This window comes from Rousettus aegyptiacus, unplaced genomic scaffold, assembly GCF_014176215.1.
Source record: "Rousettus aegyptiacus isolate mRouAeg1 unplaced genomic scaffold, mRouAeg1.p scaffold_m13_p_1, whole genome shotgun sequence".
Lineage (NCBI taxonomy): Eukaryota > Metazoa > Chordata > Mammalia > Chiroptera > Pteropodidae > Rousettus > Rousettus aegyptiacus.
Window position 1 is genome coordinate 34,933,383 of NW_023416284.1, and position 13,360 is coordinate 34,946,742.

General features: G+C 45.0%; 1 protein-coding gene across 2 annotated transcripts in view; it reads left to right on the plus strand.

The window, feature by feature from the left end:
* The first annotated feature begins 10,672 nt into the window (after positions 1 to 10,672).
* The window catches only part of PODN (podocan), a 36,505-nt gene continuing 33,817 nt past the window's right edge, over positions 10,673 to 13,360 (plus strand). Inside the window, exon 1 of one of the 2 annotated variants that reach the window (XM_016120444.2) lies at positions 10,673 to 10,793. In XM_016120444.2, the coding sequence (XP_015975930.2) occupies positions 10,709 to 10,793 (85 nt within the window). In that variant the 5' untranslated portion in view covers positions 10,673 to 10,708. Of the gene's footprint in view, positions 10,794 to 11,185; positions 11,309 to 13,360 lie in introns of those variants that run through there. The other variant, XM_016120445.2, reaches the window with a different exon arrangement.

A 13,360-nucleotide genomic window follows, 5' to 3' on the forward strand; every position in this document is an offset into this window, starting at 1 on the left:
CCTTTGTTTTTATTTTGTATGTTCTTTTTGTTCACGGTTGTCTAATTGGTGGAGAGTAAGCGAAAGTGAAACAGTGGGGGATCTACAGTCTGTATCATCGATATGTTATCTGCTGGTTACTTTGACATAATCACTAGTTCTTGATTAGGGACGCTGTGTGTGTGGGATGCTGTGTGTTGTCACGGAAGGAGTTCATCAGGCAAATAACTGCCTGCCTGGGCCTGTTTGCTAAACTTTTAAAAGAGGGAACTTAAAGTACATGCTCTCTATGGTTTCTTTTGCGCTGATCATTTTGTGAACCTACTCAGAGCCCAGCAGAACTGTTTGGGAGTTACATAAGCCCCAACTTTCTGTTGTTAACATGTTACTTCACCCCAAGATGGTCAGAGGCAAAACTCCAGGTGGCTTCATTTGTTTGTTTAGATGTTTGGAGCCTGTGCAAATCAAGTCAGGACTGTGGATCAGACCAGTAGTCCCCAATCATTTTGGCACCAGGGACCAGTGCTCCTATGAGAATCTAATGCCTGATGATCTGAGGTGGAGCTGAGGCTGTGATGCTAGTGCTGGGGAGCGGCTACAAATACAGGTGAAGTTTTGCTCACTTACTTGCCGCTCAACCTCCTGTTGTATGGCCCGGTTCCTAGTAGGCCACAGATCACTACCAGTTCATGGCCCGGGGGTTGGGGACCCCAACCTTAGACCATTAAACTTTGCATGTTCTGCGACCAGCAGAACAGTATTTGGTGGTGGGGCAAGATAATAAATTAAGCTAATATAAGTCAATCTCAAGTCCCATAAAATTAATTCAGAACACAGACTTACTTTCTAATCACAGTAGCTTCTTACTCCGAGAAGAAAAAGGCTTGCAGAAAAAAAGTTCCAACATAGTGTTTGATTTATTTATAATTTGGATTTACTACATCTTTCCGCTTTCACTTTTCCCAGCTAACATGAGATACCTGAAACAGGCTTTAGGGTAAACCTGAAAAAAAGAAAAACAAAAACTGGTTCTTAGAGTAGAAATATATTCATATACAAGTGCAATTTATATGTATAACAGAAAATTACTTAGCGATGAAATTTAGTAGTGGTTTCATTTCTAGGGAAGCATCATGATTTGGAGGGAAAAGGTTAGCAGGTCTGGACTGAAACTGCTACTGTTACTGGTCTTTGCTACTTGAGCAGGTTGAATCTCAGTTACCTGATTTACAAAGTGGAGATATTAATATTGACCTCCTAGAATTATTGAAAATCTAGAGAGAGAACATATGTAAATACCTAAATTAGTATTAGGTATACCGTAGTCATTCTTAGTTCCCTTACTGAAAATGTGAGTTCCCTTCCTGTCCCTACCACTACCTCTACCTCTACCTCTTGCCTCTCTGATACATGATATGATGTTTGTAGTGTTTCCTTATATGCCACTATTTGAGTCTTTTTTCATTTGTTCATTCGCTGAACAAATATTTGTTGAATGCTTACCACACATAGGGCAGTATGTTGAGCATACAATGCTAGGCACTGGAGATGGTGGTGAGCTAACCCCCTTCCCCCCCACCAATCTACAGTCTAGTGGGAAAGACAGTCATTCAAAGATATGAATAATTATTACAGACTGTGGTGTGCCATTCAGGAGATAGGGTGCCGGGATGGAGAATCACAGCGAGGGGTCTCCTTTGATAAAATGGATAAGGGAGACATCTCTGAGGAGGCAATAGTTAAGCTAAGTTCTAAAGGTTAAGGAGTGAACTGTACAAAGAACATTGCATGAAAGGGTAGAAAGGGGCCTGGCTTATTCCAAAAATTGCAAAGGGGCCATGTGAGTGGAATATAGTCAACGGGAAGGACAGGCCCAAGATGAGGTTAGATAGGTACATAGGAGCCAGTTATATTGGAATTTGTTCATCACGATAAGGCATTTGTATGTCATTCTTAGTGTAGTTGGGAGCTGTTGAAGGTGTAGGTTTTTGTATGTTTATTTCTCACTTATGCTGCTTATCTACTTTGCCATTATTCTAAATCAGGAACGTAGGCTAATGGAGCAGCTACTCTCTGGAGCATTGTGCTCATCAGGGCAGAGGAAGAGAAAAAGGTAACATACATGTTGGCTCTTAAAGTTTCTGCTCGGAAGTGATCCATATCACTTTTGTCCCCATTTCATTATCCCAAGAAAGTCACATGCCCCCCCCCACACACACTAACTTCACAATCTTATCACATGTCAAAAGGAGAGAATGGAGTTAGAATATTTTTGAAAGAACCGATGAACACAGAAGGGCTGTAAGCAGGGGAATGAAATTGTCACTGTAGCTGCTCTGTGGAGAATGTATTGGGACGGGTGCTAGAGAATGGATATCTAGGTGCAATAAGATGGTGTCCTAGATGAGGGTGTCAGTGGTGGGGCTAGATGTGGAAAAGTAAGCAGAGGCAGAGCTGACAGACTTGGTGACTGGATATAGGGGCAGGAATGATTTCCAGCGACTGGCCAGGAATGATGAGGGGACAAGCAGGTTTTAGGGAGAGTGATTGAAATAGTAAGTTCAACTTTTGAACTTGTTAACTTTGAGATGTCTGAGAGATTTCCCAGTTGAGATATCAAAGAGGCAGTTGGATTTATAAGACTGGAGCAAAGAGGGTGAGATCAGCTTGGAGATACACATTTGAAAATCATGAGCCATGCGAGTGGTATTTACACTACAGGAATGGATGATATCACCTGGGAAGGGAGAAAAGGGGGTTAGAGTAAGCCTTGAGAAACTAGCTTTTAGAGATCAGTCAAAGGAAGAGGAATCTGGCAAAAGTGATGAGAAAGAGGAGCTAAAGAGGTGGAGGGAAATTTTCTGAGAAGAGTATAGCCAGAGAGTGGGAATGTTCAACTGTGTCCTATGCTACTGTGAGGTCAAGTAGGGTGATGTCTGAAAAGCGTCTACTAGATTGAATTTGGCGACATGGAAGTCACTGCTGATAAATGCAAAATCAATTTCAGTGGAGTAATAGAGATAACAACAACTAGATTGGAATTGGTTTTATAAAGAGCTATGAATAATAACAGAAAAGTTTGATTTGGTAGTGATATATTCAGTTTCCAGGTGATTAATACAGAGCAAGCACTTTAGCTAATAATTTCATTCTGAGTTATCTTACATGTGCTGTTCTCTGTGCCCATCCTCACCAGCCTCTCCCTGTCCCCCAGGCCCCATCTTATCCACTCGGCAAATTCCTTCTCATCCTTTTCTTGCCTTAGCTTTCAGTAAGCTGTCCCTGTTTGTCACTAATGGTGCAAGTCATTTTTTTGTAGTAATTTGTTTCTGTCTCCCATACAACAGAGAGCTTGTTAAGGGCAGGGAGAATTGCATCTCATGCATTTTGATACCCCTAGCACAAAGTGTTGGCTTACTGTCACTAGAAAATGAATGAGATAAGCTGAATAACTTTTATATTCATAGGGGACATTTCTGAGGATAGGAACCTCATCACAGAAATGCATTCTTTATTACAATGACCCTCTGCTGCCGTGATGATGAAAAAAACATTAAAAATTCTCTGTTAGCCTGACTTACCCTCCTTTTTCTTTGAAAATATTTGCAGCTTCTCAGAACAGTATTTCCACTTAAGATTGAAGAAGCTTTAAGTAATAAATAGGAAAAGTCAGTTGTTTCTAGTTTTATGACATTTTTTTAAGATCAGAACTTTTGGGGTTTTATTAAGTTTATTGGGGTAACATTGGTTAATACAATTATGTAATTTTCAGGTGTACATTATAATTTGACATCTGTATATTCTATTGTGTGATTACCACCCAAAGTCCAGTTTCCTTCAGCTACCATATATTTGATCCCTGTTACCCACTTCACCCTCCCCGTACCTCCCTGTATATTGACCCCCTTTACCCCGTATACCTCTACCCTCCTCCCCCACCTCCTACTCTCTGGTAAACACTAGTCCATTGTCCATGTCCCTGAGTCTCTGTCCTGTTCATTTGTTGCTTTTAGGTTTTTATCCCACATATAAGTGATATGTGATTTTCAACTTTTTCTGTCTGCCTTATTTCGCTTAGCATGATTATCTCGAGGTCCATCCATGTTGTTGCAAATGGCAGTATGTCATCTCTTCTTATGGCTGAGTAATATTCCATTGTATATACTGTACCACAGCTTCTTTAGCCAATCATAAGACACTTTGGTTGTTTCCATGTCCTGGCCACCGTGAATAATGCTGCTATGAACATCAGTGTGCAAATATCTTTATGGAGATGAGTTTTGCTGGATCATATGATAGATCAATTCTTAGTTTTTTGAGGAACCTCCATATTGTTTTCCATAGTGGCTGTACCAATTTGCAGTCCCACCAGCAGTGTATGAGGGTTCCTTTTTCTCTGCATCCTCTCCAACATTTGTTATTACTTGTCCTGTTGATTATACCCATTCTAACAGGTGTGAGATGGTATCTCATTGTGGTTTTGATTTGCATTTCCCTAATAGCGAGCGATGTTGAGCATCTTTTCATATATTTGTTGGCCATTTGTATGTCCTCTAGGGAAAAGTGTTGTATTTTTAAAAACAAAGTGGCCTAGTGCGTTCTGTGTGCATTAAAATCAGTAGTCTTATTGCTATACTTTCCTAGATGAATTCAGACTCTCAGGTTTCATAATCCTTGTTGCATATGTAGAAAAAACAATAATGCAGAACATAATTAGAAAGCTGAGGGTGGATGGAGGTTGAGGGCAGAGGAGTCACTGCGCTGTGATCAGAAGAATCTGGAATCAGGTCCTGTCTGCCTTCTGGAAGCTAAGTTAGACCGAGGCATGTAAGCCTCGTCAGCCTTTAGTTTTTTCCTCTGCACAAGGAGGAGGCTGTGTGTGCGTGTGTGTGTTGTTTTTTAATAATCTCATTAGACTATTAACACCTTGAGGGCAGAAACTCTGTTATTCATCTCTGTGTTTCTAGTATTAATATAGTGTCTGCTAGAATAAGCATCAATAAAAATTTCTTGAACGAAGGAAGATTAGACAGTGATCACTAACATTCTTTTTAAATTATAAAATACCTTGGCAAAGGTTCAATCGCATGTAAATATAAACTTTTTTTCCCTCATAGATGTCACCCTAGAAAAAAGAAATATGAAATTAAATCCTATAAATAACAGCTTTATCTTCTGAAACTTTAGCAGTTTCAGAAAATAGTAAGTTTAAAGCAACCTGGGTATAGTGGGAAGACTTGGGGCCCATCAGATGAGGGTTTTGGTCCTTGCTCTGGCACTTAAACAGTTTTGGGACCTTGAGATAATAATGATTCTGAGCCTGTTTCTCTCTTTGTAGAAAGGGAATAATAATAATGCCCACTTTGTCGGTTGTGAGGATTAGTAATGGTAGCTGTGAAATTAGGCACTCAGTAGATGGTGCCTAATGTTTGAGAAAATTTTCTTTTTAACATGACGGAATCTATTCATTGGAACATTTTGTGACAATCCTTTGAGTTCAGATAATCAGCAGGCTTTGGGGTTGAGGACAAGTCGCATTTTTTTTTATTGACTGTCTGCATTCTTACATTTTCCTTAAGAATCATTAAAATTTAATAGTCTCCGTAACTAAGTGAATGAATATAGAATTATTTGGTTTGACATTCAGAAGATTTGCATTTCAGCCAAAGGTTACAGTTCTTGCTGCCTGCGGCATGGTTGCTTTTTGAACACAAAGAAGTTGCTTGATGTTACTGACTAGAAAAAAAGGGTGATCAGCCAGATTGTACCTCTGGGTAAACTACTCTGTGAGACCGAGTTTGTTTAGAGACCACACTGATAGGAATTAGGAATTTTGGGTATAGTACTAAACAGCTAATGAGGGCCCGAAAGATTTATGCACTATCCGGAACCACAGCCATGTCTGGCCAAATTTTAGAGTTTTTCTCAATAGAGAGTTACAAAATCCACTGGAAAGGTCCAGTATTAATATCTATCTGGAGACTGCTGCAAACAAACAGCTCTTTAGTTCTTGGTAAGAACAGAGAATATTGGGCCAGATTTCTGGCTCTTAAGAAATGTGGCGTCTGATTCCATTTGGCAGGAAGTTTAATCTGGTATGGAATTTTAGCCAGACTTCTTGGAGAAATATATTTTTTAAATGTATCATATTCAAAACTTACTGTAAAAAGTAATGTCCATTTAGTCTATTCTATTAATAGTCATTTAAATACTTTGTAAATATTCACAGTACTGTTTTCAGCAGCATGTAGTAAATACTTGAGCTTTTAGTTCCTGAATTTGTGGCCATAAACTTTTATGTAAAATTGGGGAAAATTCATTTTAGTCTGCTGTTTATTTAAATTGCTGACAGAAAAGCAGTACATGCTACAGTTTTCTAACCAACTACCAAGTTGGTTATTGTATAGTTCACCTTTTAGAACATGGCACCTCCTGTAGTGTACAGGACACTTGGTTCAAGATTAAACATCTCACCAGAAGTGTAATATGTGGAAAAGAAGTTCAGACATGAAGACAGCAATATCAGAGAAACGTTGACTTAGGTGTGCTGAAAGGAGCCTTCAGTTTGACAAAATGATACCCAAGGATAGGGTGTGATAACAGTTCACAAATATTTGAAAGATGGTAAGACCAAAAGGGGGCAGGGGGAAGTTATTTCGCTTCATTATTAGAAGTAATGGGAAGAAATATAGAAAGGGAAATTTCAGACTGAAAATCAGGTGAACTCCCTGACAATAAAAATTGGCCATGGGTGGCCTGAAAGCTCCAACCACAGAGGTATTCCTAAGCCAGCTGGCAAAACAGGGCATTTCATTGTGGCAGATGTACCTTAACAGTGGCTAAGAAAGCTTCTGAATGGGAGCACATATTTCATTGACAGCCACTCCTTTGAGGATTTCTCCTTTTGTCATCAATCAAAACTTCTTTTTCTCCTATGGGCCAGAAAGAAGACTTGATTCTTTTTTATTTACTTCTTTTTACCCTGACTTGTTCCATGACTTACTAGATATCTTTGGAGGAAACAGGAGTATTCAAAAGCTTTCAAGTTTTCACAGTGTACAAGCAGTCTGATCATCTTTTTTTCTTTTCTTTTCTTTTTTTTAGTTCATTTTTAATTTAGTTTAAGGTAGTGGAGTTTTCAAGCCACAGAATGGTAGCTGAAGTATAGGAGCTAACTCTCATTGGAGTTTGAAGCTCAAGATCCGAATTTGAATTCTGGTCACCTAAGTAAGTTACCTAACCTCTCTGAGCATCAGTTTCCTAAAATTAAAGGGGCAATAATACTGTCATGCTTGTGGTGAAGATTAAGTGAAATGATGTATGGGAAAATCCTGTTGTACCATGTACTAGTTTTAGTTATTAATGTTCGTATTAGTTTTCTGTTGTTACTGTATCAAATTACCACAAATTTAGTGGCTTAACCGGACACAAATTAGTTATAGCTCTGTAGCTCAGAGGTCTGGGTGGGTTTGGCTGGTTTCCTCGCTTCAGGTTGCATGCACAAGGCCAAAGTCAGGCTAGCTGCCCTGGACTCTTACCTGGAGGCTCTGGGGGAGAATCCATAGTCACTCAGGATGTTGGCAGAATTCAGTTCCATGTGGGACTGAAGTCCCTGTCTCCTTACTGACAGCCTGGGGTTGTTCTCAATTTCTAGAGGCTGCCCGCATTCCCTTCAGCTTCAAAGCTAGTCTGATCCTCATGTTTTAAATCTCTCTAATCTTCCCTTCTGCCTCATCTCTTGTACCTCCAGCCAGATAAAGTTATTTTTAAAAGCTTGTGTGCTATGGTTAGGCCCACCTGGATAATCCAGGATATCTCCCCATTGGAAGGTCCATAACCCTATTTACATCTACAAAATCCTTTTGCCATATAGTATCACATGTCATAGGCTCTAGGGATTAGGGTATGGACATCTTTGGGGGTTCATTCTGCCTACTATTTTAGGGCAAGAAGGGGAATTTACAGAACATAAGATGAGGTTCTTGCCCTGGAGGGTTTACAGTCCAGTGGGGGAAAGAGATGAAAAACAATATACAGCAAGAAAGTCCACAATAGTTTTATAGGTGCCCAGAAGACTTTTTCTGTACCAGACTTGGCCTGTGATTTTTCCATCATACCCTGCTTGTTCTTTAATGTCTGTTATCAATATCCTTCAGATGGAATCCATATACACAGAACAATACCATGTGATTTGATTTCTAAATGTCTAGAAAATCAAGCTGCTCCAGTAGCTCAATATTTGGGCTGAGCCATTTAATAAGGAAAAGTCTTGAGCCCTCAGCTCAAAGTAAGAGAAAATTTATTCTCTGATGATGAGATATAACACCTTATCTACCCTTGTCTTGATCCTTATCTCTTTTTTCCTCATTGACCCCCTTGAAAGCTCTGGCCATATGTGTTTTTACTTCTTCTCTCTTTCGAGTTTTCTTGTTTTTTATTGTTATGCCCAGGCACTTACCCTGAACAATGCAGAGGTTTCTGTTTAATTCTCCCACTTGTCATTTCTATTTTAATAATGTTTCCTGGGCGTTCAGTCAGGGCTCAGGGGTAGTTCGTAATAATAGTAGTTGCCTTTTATTGAGCACTTGCCGTGTTCCAGGCGCTGTACAGAGTCAGTCCTGCACTTCCATTTTCTCATTTAATTTAGATATTCTGTGAGGTGTAGGTGCTATTTTCATCTTCCCTTGGACCCAGGTGGGATTTGAAGCCAAGTCTAAGTCCAAAGCTCGTACTTGACACCATGCACTTAAACGGGACCAGTAATCGAGGGGCAGCATGAAGGAGCTAAAGCAGCACTAGTAGACTCAGGAAACCTAAATTTCAAACTCAACTGTCTTTGCAGTCCTTCTAAACGTTAGAATATTTGCTTCTAGAGCACTTTGATTGCCTCCAATTTTTCACCAGAGACACAAAATGTGATTCCTCTGTATTACACTTCAGACAGGTGGTTTTAGCTTGTGTCTACAGCACTGGACAGCCACAGAGCAAGTATGGGCATGCACTGGCTTGGCATTCCACAGAAGAGTCTATTTCTCGGGGTGTGTGTGTGTGGTGAGGGGTGGTATATGTGGTATGCCCTGTGGCTGGCCCCAGCAGTTATAGGAAACAGAGAATATCTTCCCCATAGGATTGGGATGATTAAGATATTTAAGGATTTAACACAGTGCATGGCACTTAGTAGGCACTCAGTATGTGCTTTTTCTCATTGTCTGTCTAGAATATTGTTTTTAGTTCATGGATATTCAAGTCAGGAGAATCTTGTTCCAGTTCCACTTGACTCTAAGCTCAATGTTGAGGAGAAATGAGATGCATCTCTGTGTTGGCCTCCATCCAGTCTGTGAATCATACCAACTCTCATAAGTTTGAGCTCAGAGAGAACTAGAATATGAGACCAAAGAAGGCAAAATATTTCCCTTTTCCCTTCTTGCTAAGTTCTTGAGTTTATGTAATGTAAACGGACAGTCCTGAGTTCAAATTTAGGCTCTACACTTGTCTGCTGAGGTCACCTGCCTGTCTCCATCATGGAAAGAACTTGGGCTATGGGGAAGGGTAAACCTGGCCATTTTACTTAGTTACTCAAACACTTCTCCTTTCTAAGGCTGTCTCCTTACTGGTGAATGGGGGCAACAGCAGTTCTCTTGCAGAGTTGTGAAGATTAGAAAGTAATGCATGTGGTACAATCAGGAGGCAGCAGCAGAAGCCAGAGAAAGGTCTGGGGTCTTTATATGAACCATTCATCCATCCATCCATCCATTCATTCATTCAGGGACTTGGCAATTTAGGTTGAGTGAGTTGTTCCAAGTTTGAGTTATTTCTCCTCCTTCCTCTCCAGCAGGTAAGGTAGCTGTGGGTGCCCTGCCCACATGCAAGAGCAGGTATGGGGGGAGAGCCTCGTTAGGCAAAGCAGGTGCCAAGTACTACCGCGTTCAACGGCCTAAGCCCCTGGCACCGAACAGTGTTGCTTCAGCTGCAATTAGTTAATGCTCCTTGACTTGGAAACGTTTTCAGTTCCTAGGAGCAACATGGTGCCGCGAGGGCTCACTCTTCATCCCCATCGTCTCCCTATGACTAGGATCTACGTGCACCCTACTCCCAGCCCAATTTATCATCCTTTAAGGCTCACCAGGCTGTGAGCCCAGGGCCAACGTGGGGGTAGGGGGCGGAGAGGACGGGGAACTTTTCCGGGAAGGGGCCCTGCAGGGTCTTGGCTGGCTGCCCTGTTAGCCAAGGCCCAGGACCCCAGGGTGGGAGAATGAACGGAAAGGTACTTGTGCCTGGAGCAGTTGCAAAATCCTCTGTCATGAGGAAGAACCTGAGCTCAGAGGCTCCTGATGGAAGAGGCCCTTTCCCCAGCTCTCCATTCAGGTGCTGGGGCCTAAAGGGGGGTCCATTTCCACTGCGGAAGGCTGGGAACTAGGAAGCGTTGCCGGCTAGACACCCCGCCTTTCCAGTCTCCTGGGGGAGGCGTGGTACGGCGGCCCCACCAGGGCTGAGATGGGGAGAGGGGTCGTTGCGGCGGCTCTGCCTCCTCGGGAAGTGGGGCCCCACCAAGTCAACCGTGGGAGGGGGCAAGCCCTCCCCTCCCGGCGCCCGTGGGGACCCTACGCGGGTGTGCGGGGGAGGCCAGCGTCCAGCAGATGCACGCGGGGGGAGGGCGGGGGCGGGGGAGAGGCGGGGAGGAGGAAACCCACAACAAAACTTGCGTCGCCGAGCGCACGGCTCGACTTGAATGGAAGGAGTCCGCGCTCGCGGAGCGCTGCGGAGACTCTGGAGAGCGCGTTGGGCTGGCTGGGCGCGGCGTGCGGGCGCAGCAGGTACCGGGCACGGGCGGCCGGTTGGGCGGAGGGGTCCGCGGGCTCAACCTGGGCAGCGGATTCGGACTTCTCGCCTGGTGCGGACGGCCCGGCAGCTGCCCGGGGTGGGGCCGTCGCATCTCGCCCCTCAGTTGGAGCACTGCACCGAGGGCACGCCGGGAAGCTCTCCCTCGGGGGTACAACCACAAAGCGATCCGGACCCGGCAGGGGCCTTTCCTCTTCTCTGGCCAGAGGCTGGTCCCAGCCCCTGGGCCACTCCCGCTGCGCACATCTGGAAAGAATTTAAGGGCGGATGGGAGGGGGGAAGTGGAAGGACGCTGGCGGGCGACAGAGAATGTGGGGGGCAGGTGGAACTGGGGAGGGGCGTGGGCGCCTGTACCTAGATCCCGGGCGCAGAGTAAGTCCATGTCTTTCCACGTCACTCATCCCAGCTAGTCCATCCTTCGACCTCTTTACAGACAGAGAAACTGAGGCCTAGAGAGGGGCAGAAATCTGCCTCCGGAACGCGCAGACAGGTGAGGCGGAGCCCGCGCGTCCACCGCGGCACCCAGCCCAGAGCCGCGCACTCGCTGAGCTAGAGCTCTCGGCCGGCGGCCTGGCGTGCGTCTGTCAGTCTACGCGGCTGCCTCTCCGCTAGGACAGCTAGACTGAGGAGGGGGCCGCAGGTGATGCGACGCGGAGCGTGGGCCGAGGGATCGGAGCCCTCTGGCTCAGGGCGGCGGAAGCCCCAGGTTGTAGATGCCTGAACCACCAGCCTGGCTTGGGGTGGAGACAAGACCGCGGCGTTGGAATACCTGATGCGCCGTCAGGTGGAAGAGGAGGTGGCGGCGGCAAGCTCCTGGCGGCCCCTGGGGTTGGGGGTGGGAGGCAGTAGAGGGGCAGGCAGTTTGCGTGTGGCGTTGACCGCCAAGCATAGAGAGATGCGCGCCCAGCGCTGGGAGTGTATCAGGGAACTTTAGGGGTCCCGCACAACCTGAGCATCAGCGTCTGGACTTCGGCTGCCCAGGGAAAGCGAAGCTGTGGTGAACCTGGCTCCAAGAGGCACCACTGGTGTGAACAGGGAGAGCCCCTGGGTGGTCTTGTTCTATTTCAGGGCCCAGAGCCCAGTCTACTCTAGCCTAAAGTGCAAATTGAGAAATGTCAGATCCACATGAGTTTTCATGAGATCTTGTGGATCTGAAGTGGGGTGACTAATGATGGTACTTTTAGGCTTGGTAGAGTCGTACATAAGAGCTCTGACCCTGACTGGCCTGGAACCCCTGATGGCTCCTTATCGCCAATACTTTAGCATAGTGGCTGATGCCCGTGGAGACTTGGACTGCCATACCATTTACCCTTCCTTAAACACACCTCCCTCTTGCCCCATTCCCATATTGTGCCTTTGCTCACGCCCTTCTCCCTACCTGGAGTGTCTTTCCTCCTCCTTTGTCCACCTGGAGAACTACTCAGACTTCAAGACCAGTTCAAGGCTCTGGGTAGGAATCAAAAGACACAAATTCTAGTCCTGGCCTTGCCTTTAACATACTAATCCGTAAACAGAGGGTGTCAGACCGGATCAGATTGCAGATCTTTTCCAACTCTGCCTATCACAAATTCATCCCTTCATTCAGCAAACATTTCCTGAGCACCCATTCCATGCCTAGGGAGTCAGGGAAGGCTCAGCTGAGACTTAAAAGGTGCAGTGGGCCAGGGGTGCTATGGGAGCCCTGAGGAACTCCTTACTCTAGCCATGCGGGCAGGAGTGGCTTTCCTGAGAAGGAGCATTTGAGTAGGAATTTGCTGGGGATGGGCAGCAATGGGAACCCCTTGTGTTTGAGTTTCCTCATGTGCAAAATAGGAAGACCAACTCGTAGTCTTGGGAGTTCTATTGGGGTCTATAAGATGCAGTTGTTTGGGGCCCAGTGTAGAGCAGATGATCAGAGAGTCTACTGAATTCAAGTGGAGGAGAATGGTGGTTCTGAGGGCTGAGGATCTGCTTCCTGATTTGGGTCTTCCTTACCCTTTCTTCTTCTAGTCCAGCCTTAATCCCACACTTCAGCCTTTTAGGGCATTGAGATTTGTTTCCCTGGGGGTGGGAGGCAGGGAGTGGGTCCCAGGTACTTCCTCCGTAACAGTAACTTTACTGTTATATGTCACACTTGCTAGGTGCTAACATCAGCTGGAGCTGCCCAGGATCCCGAGTTCCTAAGGGTGGCTAGTCAAGCTGAGAGGAAAGGGAGGTGGCACTGGTGTCACCACTCTCCAAAGCCTGTCTGTTCTTACTCATTCTCCCTTGAGTCCAGTTTCTTCTTTCTGTCCCTGAAGCCCATCGCTTCCCTCTCTGCCCAGAGTAGGCTTATTATCTCTTGCCTGCACTGTTGCACAGCCTCTGAGAGCTCCGTAAACCTGTCTATGCTAGACTCCTGCTCTTCAGCAGCTCCTCATCTTCCCAAAGATAAGTAAGAGTCACTCTCTCTAACCTGGCTTTTAAGTCCCTTCTTTTCCTGGACATGTGGCCACTACCTACTTGCATCACTCCTAGTCCCCAACCTCCGCCAGACACTCTAATGAGCTGTATAGAGGTCTTA